At 35.5% G+C, this 21,522-nt stretch overlaps 3 protein-coding genes across 5 annotated transcripts; 2 read left to right on the top strand and 1 right to left on the bottom strand.

Annotated features, from left to right (window-relative positions):
- Positions 1-257: 257 nt before the first annotated feature.
- LOC111450544 (psbP domain-containing protein 3, chloroplastic) lies at positions 258-3,318 on the bottom strand. Its single transcript, XM_023090734.1, has 10 exons — positions 3,175-3,318; positions 3,026-3,104; positions 2,821-2,921; positions 2,647-2,712; positions 2,475-2,555; positions 2,316-2,398; positions 2,007-2,082; positions 1,266-1,384; positions 524-568; positions 258-439 (listed from the first exon to the last, which is right to left on the bottom strand). The coding sequence occupies exons 1-10, from the start codon at positions 3,251-3,253 to the stop codon at positions 413-415; spliced, it is 756 nt and encodes a 251-aa protein (XP_022946502.1). The 5' UTR covers positions 3,254-3,318; the 3' UTR covers positions 258-412.
- A 2,331-nt stretch (positions 3,319-5,649) lies between these two features.
- Positions 5,650-9,809, top strand: LOC111450761 (AT-hook motif nuclear-localized protein 10-like). The gene is made up of 6 exons (XM_023091038.1): positions 5,650-5,748; positions 6,239-6,803; positions 7,389-7,441; positions 8,087-8,218; positions 8,358-8,519; positions 9,224-9,809. The coding sequence occupies exons 2-6, from the start codon at positions 6,302-6,304 to the stop codon at positions 9,476-9,478; spliced, it is 1,104 nt and encodes a 367-aa protein (XP_022946806.1). The 5' UTR covers positions 5,650-5,748; positions 6,239-6,301; the 3' UTR covers positions 9,479-9,809.
- A 2,546-nt stretch (positions 9,810-12,355) lies between these two features.
- On the top strand, positions 12,356-19,246 carry LOC111450210 (increased DNA methylation 3-like). 3 transcript variants are annotated; one of them, XR_002711768.1, is made up of 6 exons: positions 12,441-12,569; positions 12,655-12,750; positions 15,427-15,477; positions 18,397-18,615; positions 18,747-19,107; positions 19,139-19,246. XR_002711768.1 is itself a non-coding variant. In XM_023090222.1 (5 exons), exons 4-5 carry the CDS (start codon positions 18,447-18,449, stop codon positions 19,016-19,018), a joined length of 441 nt encoding a protein of 146 aa, XP_022945990.1. In that variant the 5' UTR covers positions 12,356-12,432; positions 12,655-12,750; positions 15,427-15,477; positions 18,397-18,446; the 3' UTR covers positions 19,019-19,237. The 3 variants fall into 3 exon arrangements, 2 of the variants coding, with proteins under 2 accessions (XP_022945990.1, XP_022945989.1); XM_023090222.1 differs by lacking the exon at positions 12,441-12,569 and adding an exon at positions 12,356-12,432 and having other exon boundaries at positions 18,747-19,237; XM_023090221.1 differs by having other exon boundaries at positions 18,747-19,237.
- Positions 19,247-21,522: the final 2,276 nt, after the last annotated feature.

The raw sequence follows: 21,522 nt of genomic DNA, 5'->3' as shown, positions 1-21,522 counted from the left end.
AAAATTATCCCATCAATCAACCTTTCATAATGAAAAGTTGAAAGCAGGAGGAAAATTATTAAGAAAAAAAAAAAAAAAGATTACATCAAAGGTATCCTAAATCAAATTTTAGAGAGCAATAATTTATTTTTCTCTTAAAAATCTATTAATGAATATAAATAATTCAAAGTTTCAAATTTATTTAAAAAAATGTGACAGGTTTATTAGCTAATTTAAATATTGATTTTAAATATTTTTATTTTAGATTACAAAAAAAATAAAAAAATAAAATCATAGACATTAATATTTTACCGATATCTTCTTCGACATTTCTCGGGTTTTTTTTTTTTTTTTTTTGAAGTAAATATTAAGGAAAGCAAAGAGGGAAAACTTGAACCACATAACTGTAGTGGAAGCCAGTTCTGTGGGATCATCAAATGAAAGTGAAGGAATTGACAACCTACAAAGCCAACATTCAGAGGAACTTTGAGAATAGATTATATGAAAATTAAGAGCACGAGCTTGGGATATCTCTCCCACTAACCTTCTTAATTTCGGAACTAAACTTCTCTGAATCTTCATCTCCATACTGTACAACACATCAAACCAATTATCAAAACAAAACAAAGATTTCCTACCATCTTGTTTTCGTTCCTAACTTTTATATCGGTTGAGTTTCGGTTTTTTTAGTCCTTCAACTTCTAAATGTATTGTTTCAGTAGCTTGATCTAAAAACCGTTCTAGTTCTTGCTGTCAATTATCAATCTAGATAAAATTACAAATTGGATAAACAGGCACAAAAAAAATGTTCATCTACCATTAGAACACTATTGCTAAATATATCAAGATAAACCACTCTTAATTTGATCTTTAAATCTTCTAAAATTCTCGATTTTATCCCTAATGTATTATAATTTCAACCAAGTCATTCTACCAGAAAATACTTACTCAAATTTGTTAGCATAAAATGGATATGTCATCACATGGTGTTTGAAGATTTCACACAAAAGAAAAGGATTTTGTTATCTTTAATACTCTCGAATATATTTAGCAAAAGTGTTCTAATGCTAGATGAACAATTTTTTTGTTTGTCTGTTTACCTATTTTATCTAGATGGATATTATATTTGAAGTCTCATGTAGAAAAACATAAGACATTTCAATAGTTTTGTCGAATGATTGATAATTAACGGCAAGAACTAGAGCGGTTTTTAGATCAAGCTACTAAAACAATACATTTAGAAGTCGAACGAGTAAGTGTATTGATAGAGATTATGAGCAACCTACCTGTCCCGTTACGGTGTAAAGTCTGTTGTACCAACCATTGGATGCCATCCCAATTGCGGAGTATAAATGGTTGCGGCCTTCACCTGGATTCTGCAGCGTGTACTCTATGTAATATATCCCTGCCATTATTTCTTTTCAAATCAAACCTCATTGTATTATGACGAGAAGGAACTATGTAATTTTAGAAACATACTACAGAAGGCATAGTAGATTCATCAGGAACAGATATATAATAAAAACGATAGAACAAGATAATGATTATCAACCCTCCATATATCTCCACATTCGTATAGGACGTTGAGGATTGTTGGGTGGGAGTTCCACCTGGACTAATTTAGGGAATGATCATGGGCTTATAAGTAAGGAATATATCTCTATTGGTACGAAGATTTTTTAGTAAGTCCAAAGCAAAACTATAAGAGCTTATGCTCAAAGTGGACAATAGCATACCATTGTAGGGAATCGTTGTTCCTAACGTAATATTATGTATTTTGTTCATAAATTTTCATCGCTCCACTTTTGTTTTCAATCAAAAGACCTTATCCTCACTTAATATACCATGAATCTCTCCCTTCTACGACTAATATGGAACTTTATTCACACCTAATAGAATAAAACAACCTGTGGTGGGCATAATTCTTTAAGTAAGTTCCATGTTTACAATGTTTTGTAAACAATTTTCCTTTTAAGTTTCATTTCAGCTAAGATTCTGAGTTAACTGGTTGTACATGTGCCACATACCTTTAGATGATCTACAGTCTATAAGTTTCGCCGCCACACCAGGTGGCCTTTTCCAGCTTCTGTCCAGTCCGCTCACCTGAAAGAGATATCAAGAGAAGAGGAAAATCCAGATTTAGGCTATCTATCTATTTCCATTCAAGAACAGCAAAGAACGAGACCCCATTTTGGATTCAATTTTGGCTGTCGTTTTCTATTTAAGAAACTTCAAGAAAAGAGTACCAGTTTTGGGTTTCTTGTTTGGTTCAAAGACAGCAAAAGGAAATCCACTTTTTTCATTTCAAGAACTGCCAATTGATATGAAAGTCATACCAGGGTATCAGCAAATTCTTCAACCTTGCCAAAGGATTCCATTCTCGTGAAATCAGGACCAAGCCCCGAGATTACAACACTGACTGAACCAAATTTCAGTCGATCAAGCTATTCAAAATCGAACCGAGGGAGAGAAAATGAGAAAAGATCTAACAATACCATTGGAACTCAAAGTTTCTTTAGGAAAAAAAGCCGTGACCAACTTGAATCCATTCGGTTCACCATTACCGACTTGCCAATCTGCATAAATCACACAAGTTCAAGTAATTAATACAGTTTAATCTCTAATTCTCAAGACAAAAAGCTCAGCCAATGGAGCCAAGCCATACACCTTGAGGAATCACCAATCTGAACTTATTCGCTTCATCTGTGTACGTCCGATAATCCTCAGCAACAACTATCACCCGTAAACTGAACGCATTCAATCTTCAAATAAAAACAATACGAAAGAGGGATAATGTAATTCCAGAGAACACGCTCGTGAGGAAGAAGGTAAAATCGGTACCACTCTCGGCTAGGGCAATAGAAACAACTTCTTGGAAAGAAAACGCAGTCAATCCCATTCCTAGCACAATCTCTCGTCTATTAACTCCGCTAGTCCAACAACTAAGAACCAACAGAAGGAACGAGCATTTGAATTTACGGACTCCAACGAAGCAACAATAGAATTGAAATGGATAACAAGCAAAGAGAAAGAGAGGCCAATTTACCAGGGTTTTTGATCGGGAATGTCGATGTTCTTGCCAGAGCAGAAAACACGGAGCCTTGTGCGGATAGGAATGGCGATTCCTGAAATGTCAAGAAGGAAGATGATAAGAGTTAACAATGGCGCATGAAGTGAAAGGCGAGGGAAGATTACCATTGGAGAGTGATGATGGTGTGAAGCGCCATGAACGAGGGCGTTGGATTACAGCGCTGGGTGAAGGAAGGGACGCCATGCTTTTAGTCCACTGCAGGGATTAGATATGGATTTTATTTGTTCAATGTGTGACACTTGTCCTCTTCCGATTTGTTTATTATTTATTTGAAGCGGTTTTTCATGAAAAAATATATATATATATATATATATTCGATTTTTTTTGTGGAGTCAACCCGACCAATCCCAAAATAGGGTTACAACCGGACCCTACCTTACTTTTAAATGGGTTAAAAAGTATGACTACTAACTATGAAAGCGCGGCCAATCGATCCTAGACCTTCGGAATTTGAAGCTAGAGGGTCAGAATAGTTACCACCGGGATAACTGGCTTGTGGCAGCCAAGCGTTCATAGCTACGTTGCTTTTTGATCCCTCGATGTCGGCTCTTCCTATCATTGTGAAGTAGAATTCACCAAGTGTTGGATTGTTCGCCCACCGATAGGGAATGTGAGCTGGGTTTAGACCGTCGTGAGACAGGCTAGTTTTACCCTATTGATGACAGTGTCGAACGTTTGTACTGGATATTAGTGATGTGTTGTGACTGATAAATGTTTAATATTTGAACTTTATAAGATTTTAGTTATTAATATAATAAAAAGAATTCTATTAAGGTTCTTCAGGTCACCGATCTATGTTCACTCCTACTATTCGGCTCACGATTACTCAGGACTGAAAAACTTTTTCCATTTCTTTGCTCTCGTACACATTTCAATTTCGATCGTTCACTCGAGATACATGCTCTCTCTTCTCCATTTTTCCTCAACTCTAACCTCTAGGTCATGGTTTTCTCTCTCATGCACGACGCTTTCACTTCTCCACCTTACTCTCGAGTTTTGGGTTCGTTCTCTCTTCTCTTTCATTCTTCTGAAACCCTAACTTCTCGATTTGCCGGTTTTTGGAGCCTTCTAGTTTAACCCTTGTCGATCTCTTGTTGGATTGTCATGCCCTATTTTTTATACTTTCTTCTAGGCAACAACGTAGCTATTTTGTTCGTTGAACGTTGATAATGTTAAACAAATCATAAAACACATATAGATGAATGTTGAGGATGTGAAACTCGTCGAGTATGTAGTGACTTAAGTTTAGGGGTACATGGTAATTAGATAACGAGACATTCCAGCTCAGTTATTTGCAACAACTGGAGCGACCAATGAATGAGAAAATACTAGGTTGTGATATCAAAGTGACACCCAAATAGATTATTGGGTGAAAAGCCAAAAGAGAAACGTATACAACCATCGCAAAAGATGTTGGGACCATTTTGCAGCATCTCGACTCGAACAAGGAGTTCAAATATATCGAGGTTAAGAGGAAAATACTTTAAGTAAGATTTGCATAGTAGGATTAAACTATATTTCACGAAAGTGTATAGTAATACATTTTTTATTTTTACAAATAGAGTCGAAATTATAATAATTTGACGTATATTTTCCAAGAGGATCGAGAAAATAGGACAAATTTCGAGATGCCTATTGACATGACATTCTTTCACGCCACATGGGTGATGTTGGTGGATGTGAGATCCCACATTGGTTGGAGAAGAGAACAAAACATTCCTTATAAGAGTGTGAAAACCTCTCTCAAGTTGAAGCGTTTTAAAATAGTGAAGCTAACAATGATACGTAATGGGCCAAAGTGGGCAATATCTACTAACGGTGAGCTTGAGCTGTTACAGTAGAAGAGTTGCTAGGTATTAGAAACAACAAACCTTCATATTTGTATGAGGCAAAAACGTTCTCACTATCACCCTAAAATGGTATTCGTAGTCCAAGCAAAACGAGTATGCACATTGCTCGTGTGGAGAAAATCGAAAAATGGGCGAAAGAGAAGTATGATATGAAAGTAGCTCGACGATAATTAAAACAAAAATTTTAATTACTTTATATATATATATATATATATATATAGTTTTATACCATGTGATTTATAGATTTTAAAAAATAATTTATTTTAAAAAGTTGAAATGTGATTTTATTATATATTAAAAATCAAGTTGTAATCCAATAAAATTTTTAATTATCTTTAAAGAATTAATAATTTAAGGTGAGTTTAATATAATTTGTGATTAAAAATTAGAAGCATTTTTTAAAAAATTAAACGTAAAATTCAGATGTATTTTTTATTTTCTACTAATTTCATGAAAAATAATAATTTTGAGACTAAATTAAAATAAAAAAATAAAAAAGTCATTAATGGGTCCCACCTTCCCAACTACACTTTGAAATACACGACCGCCTGTATTGCACTTTTTACCTGCTCCTTTTTTTTCTTTTTCTTTTTCTTTTTCTTTTTCTTTTTCTTTTATTTTATATTATCAGCCGTAAAAGAAAAGTAATCCCTAATTATTAAAATAAATATTTTAATAATTAAAAACCCCAAATCATTCCATAATTAAAAAATATATTTATTATTTTTCCAAAAATCCCTTTTTGAACTAACCCTTCGTTTTCCCTTCCAAACCCCTAATTTTTCTCTCTTCTCATTATCACTCTTCGCTATTTTCCCTATTTTTCTGGTAAGTTTTTGGTAATTTCCCCCTTTTTTTTTTCTCAAATTTTCTTCAATTTTTTTCATTAATAAAATTTAAAAAATTCATTTTTTTTTCTTCAATTTTCATTTTTTTTACTTTCTATTATTTGGATTTAATTTTCTCATGTTTGCATGATCTGTTCTGTACATTAGCCAAAATGTTCTTGGGATTTCGTTGGATTTTTTGTTTCGAAATTTGACCAACTGTTGGAGTTTTGGGATTAGGGTTTCTTTTAATTCTTGTAAACCTTAGTTAATTTCGCGTTCGAGAAGTCATTAATCATCTTCTAGGTTTTGTTTTTGTTCGATCTTTGTTTGATTAAGTTGTTTACGTACTAAATACATTTCGAAATCTCTGCATTAGTGTGTTAGATCTTGTTAACTATTGCGCTTCTGAATTTGATCGGACTAGACATTATGGCTGATGATAGAGATCAAGATTCAAAATCACGTAGATTTTCTTCGCGTATTTGCAGTTTTGATTTCCAGGCTTTAGATAGAGGTTTGATTCAAGCTGTAGGGGAAAAGAGAGAAGAAAAATGTCGGGATCTGAAGGTGGCGTGATGACCAGTAGAGAATCCTTCAATGTCGCCGTTCAAAATAGTTCGTTACAGTCGCAGCCGGCGGCCCAAAATATGCGATTATCCTTCAGTGCCGATGGCACAGCCGTCTACAAACCTGTGACTGTGACTCCGACTCCGACTCCGACTCCGACTCCGACTCCGACACCTTCAACTTTACCGTCCTACCAATCCTCCATGGCCGGAGTTTCTGGTAATGCCGGTAAGGAGGGATCGGCTGGTGGTGGGTCGATACTGCCTCATGATTTGAATATAAACTCGGTGGGCAGTGAGCAAATAAAGAGGAAGAGGGGAAGGCCAAGGAAGTATGGACCAGATGGCTCCATGGCATTAGCTTTGGGTTCTGGGCAGCCATCAAGAAGTGGAGCTTCTGAAGGAGGATTGGGCTCACCAAATTCATTGAAAAAAAGTAAAGGCAGGCCATCTGGTTCTAAGAAAAAGCGACAATTGGAAGCTTTGGGTAACTATTATAAGCGCCTTGTCCAATACTCCTCTTCCTTGGTGAGATCCAGTTGGGTCTCTGGGTTTTGTGCTTGACTTGACTGCCTAATTTCTTATGCTTTTTAGCTTTAATATCATTGATTGACTAGCAGTTTCGAGTTGACTAGCTAGATTGGATTAAATATTTGCACTCTTTTGTCTTGCATTTGAAACTATGAATCTTAGTTGTTATTTCCCTTCCCTTCCCTTCTTGATTTTGATCAATTTGTCATGGAAAACTAGATATTGTTAAGAACTGCATCCTATGTTGAATCATTAGCTAATCAAACGTACCTTTTCTGGTGGCATAGAGATTGTTTACTTGTCTACTACAGTTCTTTCCCTTGCCCTTTTTTGTGTTCTTTTTCTGTGCAAGATAGGAATCGTAGTGTTAACTGTAAGAACAACACAGGAACAGGAGAAAAAGAAAGGGAATCTCACTTTGTTTGGTTGACTTTTAGTGTCCAAGAAATGCTATTGTTTATATTCTAAACCATTGTGTTATAATTATTTTATCTTGTAGCTTTGTTGAAAACTGAGTTTCTTATAGAGGAATCAATTGCAGGACCGGCTGGTTTTGGATTCACTCCACATGTTATCGATGTGAAAGCTGGAGAGGTTCTAATTTTAATTTCTTTCACCAATGTTATTAGCATCTTGAATGATTAAACAATACATGTTCTTGCATATTCAATTGTCAAATAATAACTGTAGATTATTGTTACATGGAATGTATTTTGGATGCGTGGGTGGCATTTAGGGGTCCTTTTTTTTTATAAAGATTATCCTCGAAGGGCCTGCTTACTTCCCAAATAGATCCTCCTACCTTTATATAAACGTTGATTTATCAAGAATATGCAAGAAAAACACTTTGGATTGTTGATTCATCGCTAGAGATGGCTTAGAACTAATAGTTCATTATCTAATGGGTTTTTTCGAGAGTTCTGTTTCCTACCAAGATTATCTTTTTTCTTTTGGAATGGATATATTAACACTCTTTATAAGATCTGTACATTGATTTTGTGGTAGATGACCTTAAGATCTTGCTGCAACCTTCGGTGAGACGTGCATTTATGAAATCACCCACTCCCCCTAACAAAACAATAGTAGTAATAATAACAAGAAGAAGTAGAGAGAGAGAGAGAGAGAGAGAGGAATGCAGATTTTCATATGCATTCCGGACTTCCACTGTGCTTTCATTTCATTTTTACAGCCCCTTTGCTGACCAAGCAACAATAATTTGATTTGCACATGGTTTTACAGGATATATCGTCAAAAATAATGTCCTTTTCTCACAATGGCCCCAGGGCTATTTGTATCCTTTCAGCAAATGGAGCAATATCAAATGTGACTTTACGTCAACCTGCTACATCTGGTGGAACTGTCACTTATGAGGTTTCTGATTTTTTGCCTCGTATATAGTTCTAATAGAGATAAACTGTGTGTGTTTGATATTATTTACATTGGTTTAAGGATAATTGTTTTACTTATAGTACAACTTTATGATGCTCTGTATTTGTCTGTCTCCATGCAGGGGCGGTTTGAAATTTTGTCACTTTCAGGTTCATTTCTCCTCTCCGACAATGGTGGTCAGAGAAGCAGAGCTGGTGGTTTGAGTGTGTCTTTGTCCGGTCCAGATGGCCGAGTTTTAGGTGGCGGCGTCGCGGGTCTTCTTACAGCTTCATCTCCTGTTCAGGTGAATTAGCTTTTTGCCCATATACCATAGACAGAATCTTCCTCGACTTTATGTAACGGTTCAAGCCCACCACTAGCAGATATTGTCCTCTTTGGATTTTTCCTCAAGATTTTTAAAACGCATCTGCGAGGGAGAGGTTTTCGCACTCTTATAAAGGATGTTTCGTTCTCCCCCCCCACCGATGTGGCTCCCTTTGGGGGCAGCGTCCTTGCTGGCACTTATTCCTTTCTCCAATCGATGTGGAACCCCCACCAAATCTACCCCTCTTCGGGGCCCAGCATCCTTGCTGGAACATCATCTCATGTCCACTCCATTTGGGGCTCAGCCTTCTCACTTACACATCGCTTGGTGTCTGATTCTAATACCATTTGTAATGGCCCAAGTCTACCGCTAGTAGATATTGTCCTCTTTGGACGTTCCCTTTCGGACTTTTCTTGAAGGTTTTTAAAACGCCTCTGCTAGGGAGAGGTTTCCACACCCTCCCCAACCGATGTGGGTTCTCACAATTTACTTCCGGATGAACTTCGGATCGGAAAAAAACTGTTTAACTTGATGACCTTCTACAATAACCAATTAGAAAAACGGTCAACTATCTGATCCGATTGCTATACTCCACAGAAAATTTTGCCAGTTTCTGATTGCGATGTCCGATTTTACAACTTTTCACTTGATACTGTTTCTCCATTTTGTGATCAAATATACAGGTGGTAGTGGGAAGTTTCATAGTCGACAGCAACAAGGAACCAAAGCCAGCCCGCCAAACTGAACCCACAACAGCCTCGCCAATGCTAAACCAAGTCGCCTTTGGTCACTTGACCGGAGGAGCCAGTAGTCCATCGCACGGGACGCTGAGCGAGTCTTCCGGTGGCGGACCTGGCAGCCCCCTCAACAACAGCTCAGGAGCCTGCAACAACAGCAGCATCCATCCACAGACAATGTCCGGCATGCCATGGAAGTAAGTATCCTAGCAATGGAATCTTGTTGCGATCTGATGCGTCGAGTCGATAATCTAATTTCCATGACGGGTGTGTCCTAAGTTGTATTTCTAATGTCTTTTGATCTGTCAAGAGCAAACTAATTTTTGGTAAAAAAGTGTTCAGTCTTGTCGTGATACTAGCAAAATCAAGTAAAGGAGAGGTTCAATTTGTAATGTTTTGTTCGTCAAAGGGCTTGGCTGATTGTTACATTGAGTCATGTGGTTAGAAGAAGGGCTGGGTTTAGTTAGGCTGTTAGTTTTTGTAACGACAATATTAACTTCAATCAATTGCTTTCCTGCTTTATGTACTCTCACTTAACTCCAATTACCAAGTAGTGACTATGTTTTTAATCCAATTCAACTCGTACACGCCCTAATTTTCGGTTATCAATAAAATAAAATAAGTTAGCTAAATTCGATGATATTGTCAAGATACTTCTTTATTCATCGTGACAGAGTTATTAATTCTCTTTTTAGCGTTAATACATTGAAGTCTTTTGTTCCTACCAAAATCTCTTTCTCTTCTACCTTTTCTTTATCGAGATGAAGACTTTAGCATCCACTATCGGAAGGATTTTCTTCACTTACCGCCAGTTCTTATTCCCCTTATTCCCATGGTTGAGCGTGGAAACAAGAACTTTCTACGTAGTATAATAGTTTCTTTTACCTCCTCGCCTCAATTGTTACATCTTCTACAAGAGTCGACTCTGAATGAAATTTACATATGAAATTTTTTTTTGGAGGAATAACATCATCACGAGATCGAAGAAATTCATTAAGCTATTTTCAGAAGTTTTTAAGAGGAGTAACTTCATATTGATTTAATCTAAACATGTTTTATTTCATCTGAATGGAATCAAATTCAGATAAGAGATCTTGTAGTCTTGACATCTTTAATAAATGAATTGTAAAATATCGAAATTGCTTGGTGAGTTGCTGGACGTAGTGCACCGCAAATTAATCTCTAGCTTTTTTAGTTTAACTTTCAATAAGGGTTCGTTGTAAGCTATAGACTTAGTTATCCTTTATCATTCTTAGTATTCCTCTTGAACTATTAGTCAAGTTGCTTCGCTCCTTCACTTTAGAGTCGATCGAATCAATGAATTAAATTCTAAACCTGAACCGATATTACTTGACAAGTCGTCTTTGCAGATGTAGCTGTCGAAATTCTTTTAATGATTCATTTATAACAACTTGATAAACAAACAATAAAACATTCTTGTATTTATTAAAGTTTTCTCTCAATTCAACAAGTTATTGACATATGAGCCCGTTTTCGATTCTCAACTTCACTACATCGTCTTTCGAAAAATTTTCACAAATCATTTTCTTTTGAATACTTCATTGACTATAATTCTTCCTACTAAACTAAGGAAATTGGAGTTCGCAACATGAAACTTGTTGCCATTTTTTATTCCAGCTTGATACCACTTTTTGAAAACGTGGTAGACTCTTACAATAAACTCGAGAGACAAGAGATGAAAATTATTATCTTACGCACACTGTTTAACGTGTGTTTAGATTAATTCTAATCGAGAGGACTGATTGCCAATCCCTAGGTCACCACAGGCTTCTCTTCAAATGTTCACCATCATCGACAATATTACCTTTACTCGAAGCAGTAACATCATCGTTTGCAATCTGTAATCAATGTATTAAAAAACATATCTTGATATTTTTTTGTTTGCAGGAAAAAAAATACTCTTTTTGTCTATAGGTTTTGTGTATAATTTTCATTTGATCTTTCAAAATATTACGCTTTTAATTCTATTTGATCTATATATTTCAAAATTTATACTTTTACCCTTAGTTTTACACGAACCACTCATTTTATTTTATTTTATTTGTTGTAATTAAAGGTGTACATGGTCCGGTTGAAGGATTTTTTTGACTCAACCCAAAAGTTCGGTGGGTTGAATTGGTAACCCAACCTGAAAATTTTCACAACCAACCCAACTCGGGTTGGGTTGTCGAGTTGTTAATTTTTTTTAAAATTTTATTTATCCACAGTTTATAATTATTCGGATACAATCTTAGATAAAATATATTAAAAGTTCACAAATAAACACAAATCGATCCATAATTATTCACATAAAAAAATCAATAAAAAACCACAAATGAAAATAATAACATATTAACTTAGTTCAACATTATCATAAAGACATGAGAATTGGTTGAAACAATAAAAATATAAGAATAGTCAAATTAAATAAACAATAAAAATAATTAATTTAAAGAGGTTGTATACAAAAATAAAAAATAAAAAAACTATAAAATATTTTAATTGCAACAGGGTGACTTTAAAATTAGAGAACCCTAAACTAAACAAAATAAGAAATTAAAAATAATAAAATAATAGAGAGGAAATTAAACAAAATAATAATAAAAAAAATATATCTATGACGTCGGGCGTGGGTGTCCTTATATATATTTTTATTTGGCTCGGGTCAACCCGAAGGTTCTATCCACGAACCTGAAATCGAACCGATTTAGTTCGGGTTCAGAAAAATGGACCCAACCCTACCCGAAATGCTAATCCAACCCAACCCAACTCTTATAGTTCAGGTTGGGTTGGTCTGGGTTATCGGGTTGAATGTACACCATAGTTATATTTTCATTTTAAAAAATTAAATTAGTTTTTCATTAATTGTATAGTTAATTATAAATTTTCACATCATAATCATAACTATGTGATGTAAGATCCTCGAACCTACCACCACTACTAGCACACAGATAGTTCTGAGGAAGATAGTTAAATAATAATTGACATATAATTTTTTTTTTAAATTGAAAGTTAAAAAAAAAATAATAATAAGAGAGAGAAAAAAAAAAAAATCTCAAGCTCATAGTCTTAGAGTTAGCTTAGGTCGAGAGTTCGAACCTCACCGGCCCAAAATGTTATTTTCAATTTTTTCATCTCCCCGCCTGCAGCTCCAGGTACTGTCTCTGGTCATTTCCGTTCGGTTTTATTTCTCTTTTGCCCATCATTTCAACCTTCCTTTGTGAATTCTCCGTCTTGGTTTCTTTGCTCGTCGCTTGAGAATGTGATTTGTAACTTTTGTTCATCATAATTTGTATGATCAATACTTCTCTTTGATGTTCTTTATTGGATTTCTTGTTATTCGATTTTTCTCTGGTTTCACCGTTCATTGTGTGCAGATTCTTCATATCGCTGGACTTGGTGGAATTACGAAATTTGTATTTTCCCGTTTTGTTTCACTGGTTCGGTGTTGTGTATGGGGGGAAAAGCATTAGGTAACGAAATTATCATCCTCTTCTTAGAAACTTTTCCATCTGGTTGATGTTCGTACTTTTGGTTGGTTGATTTGTAGATTCTAATGCTTTTCTCTTTGATTTAGAGTGCGGCTATGTGAATTTACGAACTTCAGTTTTGTCCCGTATTTGGTTTAGAAACTTTCAATGATTTAACCCTATCCTCGAATAGGCTTTGAAATTAATACTTCTTAGACGTATTTAAGATTGCTTGAAGGTAATTTATAAAATGCATCAAGTTCAACCAAAAAACTTCCAAAATCATGTCACAGAATGTCTAAGTCCATCTATATGATTGTTTTGTTCTTCTTTTGGATATCATGGAATGTTGGGCCAATTTGCACCTGTCTCAACAACCCGATTAGATAAAAAAGTGCCCAAACTCATGCCATAAGCCTGAATTTTTTTTGAAATCATACAACACAACCATTGTGACTATTAGTACTGAAATAATAGCATTTTCCAGCCCAAAGTACCCACATCTGGTCATCAATCATATAAAAATGACCTCAATGCATGAAGGTATTAGTTTCTTGACTGGAGGATTTGATGAAATTTAGACTTGCACTTAATGAACTGTTCTCCAGAATCAATAAGATTACCTACTTTGATTCTTTGGTGTTTAGAAATACAAGCCTGACTAGCCAACTTTCTTTGCCTTGCCACCATAGGTTGATTTTTATGCTCTAGGTTCACAATTTATCCATGGTAATCGAAACATTTTCCTTATTTAAGTGCTTAATTTCTTCCATTAAACTAGCCAACTTTCTTTCAAATATGTCTTTGAGATCATTCTGTCCATAAGATGAGAAGAGTCTGGCGAAGACAACTTCTAGACAATATTTAATATTCAGTATCCATTTGTTTATTTTTAGTTTGGTGGGATAATAATTTCTTCCTTGGCCCCCTCTGCTATTGGCCTTGGATTTGTTTGCTGATTCTTTTTATTAAATGCATGATTTTGCGCCTAGATATTACTGGTTATCCCATTGTGTTCGATCTTTTTGATGCATATGTTGGAAACCGTAAAATTTTGATGGCAATATCTGGGGTTTAGACACCTCTTTATCTGTCATTGAGTTGCTTTATTACTGAAAGGTTTGAACTGCAATCACCTCCTAAAGATTTATGAATATCAACACCATTGGGTTGATTAGGCTAAGTTACTTTGTTTAAAAAATATCCCCTAACCTTCAAAAGTTTCAATAATACCCTTACCATTAGTTTTGGACATAAACGGTTAGTATTTTATTTAAAAAATACGTCTAAACTTTCAAAGTTTCAATAATATCCTTAAATTTTTGAAAAAAAGTTAGAAATACCCTTAGTGTTAATATATGGACAGAAATTGTGAACTTTCAAAAGTTGCATTAATACCTTTTTAACCTTTTAATTTTATTTTTTTATTTTTTTAAAAAGCTCTTATCATCCGTATGATAAAATTTTTTGAAGTTATCTTGAGTGGGGAAAGAATCAATTTGAAAACAAGTCATATAGATATCTACTTTTTCTTTTTCCTTACGGATACTTGAGCTAAAGCATAAAATTCCACAAAATCTCACAAAGTTTCAATATCAAAATCTCTCTTCAAAGATTAGTGATGAATCACTGAATAAAAAAAGGTCGAGAAGGGAATATCATTTTCAATCATGGGGAACCTTTTTAATTGATCCCAACAAATAGACTAATTTGAACTCCAAAAAGGATCAATAATTTCTTCATCACTACAAATTTGGTAATGTACATATTTTCTTTCTTTAACCTCCTACGGGTTGTCCTCAAAATTTTGTCCAAAATTCTCAACGCGTCTCATTTTATATGTATAAACACAAACGATGTATTAACACACACTTATCTACTGACATACAATCTTGTTAAAACATTTAAGCTCTAAAGTCCCTTGGTGGTTCCATTATTCTCTTTCTTCTTGCCATAACCTATGTACCTTAATTGAAAGGGGTAAATTTAGAGATTGGAGAATGGAAGAAATAGAGTAAGAGCTTATTGAAGAAGAGAGGAAAAATAAAAAAAAAAAAGAAAAAGAAAAATAAGGAAGTGTTAGGCCATAAAATGAAATAGAGGAAAGAAAGGAAATGGAAGGGGGAGGTGATGGGAGTGTAGATAAATAGTTTCTGTTCATGTGCTAAGAGCATTGGAATTTTTAACTCTTTTTTGAAAGGTTAAGGGTACTAATGTAACTTCTGAGAATTCAGAAATATTTTTGAAATGTACTAATGGTTTCTGTCTACACTAACGGTAAAAGTTTTTTGTTTTTTTTTTAATTTTTTGTAAGGTTAAAAGTATTATTGAAAATTTTGAAAGTTAAAGGAGGATTTTTTAAACAAATTACTAATAGTATCCATCCAAACTAACAGTAAAGCTATCTTTGAACTTTTTTTTTAAAGTTTTTAAGGGTATTATTATTGAAACCTTTGAAATTTTAAAGATATTTTTGACACGAAGTACAAGTTTAGGGGTTTTTTCTATCGTTTAGCAGCCTATTGATTATGTATGTGAAGAATAAGTGAAAATTTCCTTGCATTGAGTTCAATATCTTTGTGGTGTTGTCTGCCACAGTCATTTGACCCCAGAGTGTAGAAGGTGGCATCAATATCGTAGTCAAATCCCTAATTGTTGATTTGTTATTTTACCGCACAGGCATTGGGATATGGACATGACCGTTCTTTCTGAATTGAGATTATGCATCAGGTATGTAGATTCGTATTTCTGTGATTATCATATTGACACCAGCAGGTTCATAGCCGGTTTTGGTCAACTGGTATGAGTTATTCTGTGGTTGAGCTTTGATTTGCCGTTTATGTTTTCAACCAGCATACATTACCATGAAAACAGAGTTCGTTGTGCTGTTGTTCAAATCACTGTAGTGAATACAGATCTCTAATTTGATGGTAGCTTGATTTTAGGTCAATTTTGGAATAGATTCATGATCTTAGTAGCTCATCTAATGGTTCCTTGATCGTCGGGATGAGAAATTTGTTGGAAATTGTCATGTTGTTAAAATCACTGTAGTGAACACAGATCTCCACTCATCATCTTTCTTTTTAATCAGCTAAACAAGGCTCGAATAGGGGCTTACGGTCAGTTGTATGATGCTTGGTGTCAACTTGATCTCATTTTTCTGGGCGTGTGGGTATCGTTATGGTCACACATTAACCAGGGGTATGCCCTATACCAAATGAATACGATGGTCAATATCTCTATGTCCTTAAAGACAACCAAAAACACTTTCATACTCATTCAACTTTTGTTGTAGGATTGTAGGAATTTGTTTTGTTTGTAGGACTAGTGTCTGAGCCTCAAAATGAGTGGCTCTTCCAAAGTTCTGAGTTTGTCAAGGTACCTGATCACTTCCTATGATTTCGGATTGTAGGAAATTGTTCTGTTTGTAGGACTAGTGCCTGAGCTTCAGAATGAGTGGCTCTTCCAAAGTCTGAGTTTGACAAAGTACCTGATCACCTCCTACGATTTCATCACCTTCTTTAAAGTGACCTTGGCTTTAGTTAAAGTGGGATCACCCTTCATGGTCACTTGAGCTTGGCCCTTGCCTACTGTCATATGGATGATTTCCAATATCTTTTCATCATGCTGGAAGTGTGGAGCTATTGTATTTCGAGTAGGACTTCAACTCTCCCCAATTCAAGTGGAAGGAAGTTCTCAATCCCCAATGTTGACTTTCTGCTTTACAGACCTCTTCCCTTTCATGGCTACCCCTGTTCTCATGATCATTCCATAATGTGTCGTATTTGTTATGGATAGTTTTAGTTCTTCAACTACTTTTTTGAGCAACAAAGTTGTGAGTTACACCACTTTCCATCAACACTCTCATCTTTCCTTAGTCTAGCTTGCCATTCATTTTGATCGTTCTCGGTGTCGTAAATCCCATGAGTGAATTTAATGATAATTCGGCCACATCCCTACTTCCATTGCCGGAAGAGCAACTGGTTTTGCTGTCGTTTCCATCTTTCATTAGTAATTTCCATTTCTGTATTGTTTTCGTTCACTACCAGTACTCTCATGCTCCTTAGTTCCTTACTTGCATCAATACCCTACGGTAAATTTTTCATCACACTTGAAGCAAAGGCCTCTCTTTTCTTGTTTGGAACTCTGTGTCTGAAAGTCTTTAGCAATTGTGTCACAAGGTTTCGTTGGAGTTGGGAGATTTATCAGCATAATCATCCACATGGGGTAAGTTTAAACAGCTTGAGGTCATCTTTTTCCATTGTTGAAGTCGGCTTAGGTTTATTGCTTCGGCCGTATTTTTAAGGCTTTCTGTTTTCTTCGACCCAACACGAACAAGTTCTCTATCACGTACAATTTGGGCTGTCTTCATCATTTATTCTAGTCCGACTGGCCTTCAACCTCGATCTTTGTCCTAAGCACCAGATCCAACCGATTGTGAAACATATTTTCAGTACTTTGTTCGTTAGGTGAGACAACGGTGCTACTAGGGTTTCAAAGGTATTACAGTACTCTACTGTCGTTCCCTGCCTGACTGTTGTGAATCTCCCACACACATTCCCTTCCTTTGATGTGCCAAAACAATTGAGTAGACTGATTAGCAAATTGTTCCAGTCTTAGAAGGGTTCTCGTTCTTCCTCCCCCTTGGTACCAACTTAATGCTAACCTTCTGAACTTGCTATAGCCACAATTAAAATTTTCAGAATATGTTCGTTTATGAATTGGAAGTACTTGTCGTCTTGAAAGAGCCATGAATCGGGGTCACTACCTCCAAACAACGTCATCGCTATCTTCTTGAATTTACTTTGATCGCTGGATTCTTTGTTTTATTTGGAGTCTCTTTCACTTGTCTAGATATCTCGTCAGACTCTTCTGCTTACTTTTGCTTTGAACTCGACCCCTTGACAAATGCTATCTCGTAAGCCAAAGAGGTTAATGTCTTGGTCAATGTTGGTAAACTCTCATCTAATGTCTTTATCTTTCGATCTGTCGCACCATACGCTCTTCTGATCAGTTTTGAATCATTTTTCTCAATTTTCTGAGGATGAATTGATTTGGTACCAATATGTAAGGTTTCTACCTTACAATATGGAACGGTCAGTGCCCTCTGGCAATACAAAACTCTCCCATCCAATTCGAGAGAGCTGGTAATATCTCTCGTTCCTCTGAGAATTTCAATTGACAAAAATCATAAAAGGAAGTAACGTTACCCCCTGTACATATAAAGGACCTGACCTTCACTCACGCCCATACATTCTTTGTGATCCCCTCTAATCCTAACTAACATTTGCCCCTCGTAGTGAATACGTATCGGATCCTAACACCATTGTTAAGTGTATTTAGTACTGCCATAAAGGGGGATTAAGGCTACTGAGTAGTATTTACACGGTTCAACTTTGAATTTAGGATCGATACATCTTTTGTAATATTTTGTTTGCGAGTTATAGGGAAGGGTTTTGATGTAGCTGCACCACCTTATACACGTTTATTTTCCTGTCAATTATAGCAATTGGTTCACATCTTTTTTGTATTACACTTTTTGATATTTTTCAAATTGTACACATTTATAGAAAGGTTCCCCTTGATCATTGTGGATAAAAAATTTCAAGTTCTTGTATCCCCACTGAGATCTGTTCATCTCGTTAACAGGTGAGTTGAAAACATCAGGAAAATAGTCTAGGAAGTGCCATAAGTGGAGCATGGACATGGAAGGCCATGGCGATCAGACGAGGCTCAAACCATCAGTTATTTTAACTGGAACAGCCAATGAAGGTAGCTCTGGCCCTCCTATTGGTCTTGTTGATATTGGCGTGAGTGAAGGTGCATACCTCTTCCGCGTTGCAATGCCTGGTGTACGAAAGGATCCAAGTAAGCTCCTTGTTTTGCCTTTATTTTTCTATCATTCTAACATTTGCATAGATCCCATCCTGATTATACCTCAGAAACGTTAATCCCGGACCGATCCATTTAGAGCAATAACTCGTTGGTCAAATCTCTAGGTAAGGTAAAATTTGAGATCAAAAGGGATGGTAAGGTTCAGATTGAAGGAGTGATGGCAGGTCCAGGCCTCTTAAAAGAATCATCAGCTATGTACGAGATGAAAGTCCAGCAACTGTGTCCTCCGGGACCTCTCACGGTTTCTTTTAAGCTGCCTGGACCAGTCGATCCACGGTTGTCGTCTCCTAGTTTCCGGGCTGATGGTATTCTGGAAGTGGTGGTTATGAAGTCTAAAGCACCTCCAACAGTGTCTGATTCCTACCCACCATTGTGATGAGTATGATGGAGAGAGGTATCTGGTTTTGCTGTCTCCTTTTGTTCTTCATTACTAGGCACTTGAATTACCCAAAGACACAAAAATGATGATGAAAAAGTTTCACTAAGAATAGTGTATTTAGAGTTTTCTATGTTAACTATTTCTTTTCATATGAAGTAGGGTTTTTAAATCACTTGCAATGTAATTTAATCCATAGTTTTGCCCATTTAAAGTCTACTCTTTTTTACTTGATAGTAGCTTTTATCCTGTTATTTTACTTTCAATTGTGTCTAATAAACCATTTTAAATGGTATAATTTTAATGATTGCATGACATGTTGAATTGTGTCTAATAAACCATTTTAAATGGTATAATTTTAATGATTGCATGACATGTTGAATGTATTAATTATGGTTTATTTGATGTTAGTATTAGATGGGCTATAGGTAGACTAAGTTTCTAATAGCTAAAGTTCACCGCTAACAGATATTGTTTTTTTTAAACTTTTTCTCAAGATTTTTAGGGAGAGGTTTCTACACCCTGGTAAAGAATATTTCGTTATTCTCTCCAACCGATGTGAAATTTTATAATTCAATGAATTTTCTGCATATGTATTTAAGACATGTATGTGGTGATGTCATTAATTTAAGGCAAAAAAATTAGGAGTGTTACAAATTTTAAGCATTAATTGTAAACTAATACATCTGAAAAACGGACAATATGGTTATCTTAGTTATAAAAGTATTTTTTTATTGTCAATTTGAGTATAACTCAACTTATCAAGTTATGCATTATTTTATACTATTTTCAACGAGTTAAAATACATATGAGACTAGGTAATGTTAGGAAAAAAAATAAAAAAGAATATGAAAGAAGATATTAGTGAAAATGGTACTAGGCATTAGGGTTGCACATCATGTGTCAATTTTAAACTTAAAAGGGACATTGAAAATTGATCATTCCATTATAGTCCCTAGGAGATGGATGGTTTTGGAATCTTGGATGGGACGGAGAAACCTTGCTGCTGCTAGAAATATCCATTCATTCATAGAGTCGGGATCCTATAGAGACACACCGGGAACGAAATGAGAAATGAGTAAGGAGAGATTTTTTTCGTAAGATAAACGGGGTCAGGGATAGAGATTATTTTTTTTGTTCCTAACCCCACCGATATCTCCGGCCCTCATTACAAATGAAATATTAGAAAAAATTACAAATGATATAAGAATGGTAAATCTTCTAGTAAGATATAGTTCAAGGACGAAAGCTAGTGGACATATGACGCCCGAGTAAAGAAAGCATACATAAATGAACAAAGACCACATTCGAATGAGAGTGAACATGAGGATAGATGGCTGAGAAAGACTTGAAGAATTGAAAATCATTATCTATACCAACAAGGTGTACCTTTCGCTCAACGATAGGAATTCTATGGTGAAACATGCTTTATTTGAAACAGTTTGATGTCGGGTGACGTCTTGGAAATTTTCCTAGGAGATATTTGAACATCATAATACTATGTGCACTCCATTCCCTTCGTGGTATATTGGCAGTCGAAGGCCTAGGAATTTGTGGTATATTGGGTGACCTCACTAGTCGAAGGTCTCACTCCATTCCCATCATAATACTAGGAGAAATTTTCCTACGCTAGTCGAAGACCAGGTCCAGGAGGTACGTATATGAGCGAGTGTACGCTAGTCGAAGACCAGGTCCAAAAGGTATGTATATGCGCTTGCGTGGGTTCATCTGCATGTATGTAGGCTATGTGTTGCTTGTGCTTGCATATCTTGACCGTAGCAGTGAGGTTACTTACTGAATATTTTTAAATACGTAAGCCATATGCTACTTTTTAGGTAAATGTAAGACACTCCTACATGAATGACATAGGTGTGAAATCCATGATGATAGATGGCTAAGAAAAGACGAAAAAGAATTGAAAGTCACTATCTATACCAACAAGGTGTACCTATGAATTTTCTTAAGAATTATGTGAATGAGGATAAAACATGCTAAAAGAATCTGTGTTGGTCGTGGGGATATTATTCACTCTTAGAACTAAAGAGTAAATAAAATGATCATGTGACATGATATACAGGAAAATACCGAGGCACACAGATGTCAAATCTTGATTTGAATTATGGGTACAAGTCGATAATAATAAAAATTGAAATAAAATAGGTTAAAGACTCAATTGCTATAATAAAAAAAGGGAAGTTATTGCTATAAGAGAAGAATCTATTGCCGATCTAGCCTTTCCCATCTAATCATTGAAAACCTCTATCATTGGATCCTAATGGATCTCCTTGTCCCTATGTATTTGTTTCTCTCTCTTAATTTTTTTTTCTTTTTTCTTTTCTCTTCTATGTTCTTTGTCGATAACGGAAGAGTCGGGATATAATACACTGTGTCAAAGTTTCAAATAAAGATTTGAAATTTAAATTTGATATCTAATGACTTTGACATTCTCGTACATCTCTTGGAACATGATCATGTTACCTACTTGTCTCGAACTGTTTTTGAGA

The sequence above is a fragment of the Cucurbita moschata genome, unplaced genomic scaffold, assembly GCF_002738365.1.
Source record: "Cucurbita moschata cultivar Rifu unplaced genomic scaffold, Cmos_1.0 Cmo_Scf00012, whole genome shotgun sequence".
NCBI classification, from domain to species: Eukaryota; Viridiplantae; Streptophyta; class Magnoliopsida; order Cucurbitales; family Cucurbitaceae; genus Cucurbita; species Cucurbita moschata.
The sequence above is the reverse complement of the archived record's forward strand: the minus strand, read 5'-3'. Positions and strand labels throughout refer to the sequence as shown.

Bases quoted from the DNA above. Each gene is read 5' to 3' on its own strand.
- LOC111450544 (XM_023090734.1), bottom strand. From the start codon at position 3,253: ATGGCGTCCCTTCCTTCACCCAGCGCTGTAATCCAACGCCCTCGTTCA. The intron at 3,105-3,174 runs GTAATCTTCCCT...TTGACATTTCAG, and splicing joins ACCATCATCACTCTCCAATG to GAATCGCCATTCCTATCCGC. The intron at 1,385-2,006 runs GTATGTGGCACA...AAATAATGGCAG, and splicing joins AGACTGTAGATCATCTAAAG to GGATATATTACATAGAGTAC.
- LOC111450761 (XM_023091038.1), top strand. From the start codon at position 6,302: ATGTCGGGATCTGAAGGTGGCGTGATGACCAGTAGAGAATCCTTCAAT. The intron at 7,442-8,086 runs GTTCTAATTTTA...ATGGTTTTACAG, and splicing joins TCGATGTGAAAGCTGGAGAG to GATATATCGTCAAAAATAAT. The intron at 8,219-8,357 runs GTTTCTGATTTT...GTCTCCATGCAG, and splicing joins GTGGAACTGTCACTTATGAG to GGGCGGTTTGAAATTTTGTC.
- LOC111450210 (XM_023090222.1), top strand. From the start codon at position 18,447: ATGGACATGGAAGGCCATGGCGATCAGACGAGGCTCAAACCATCAGTT. The intron at 18,616-18,746 runs GTAAGCTCCTTG...TCAAATCTCTAG, and splicing joins TGGTGTACGAAAGGATCCAA to GTAAGGTAAAATTTGAGATC.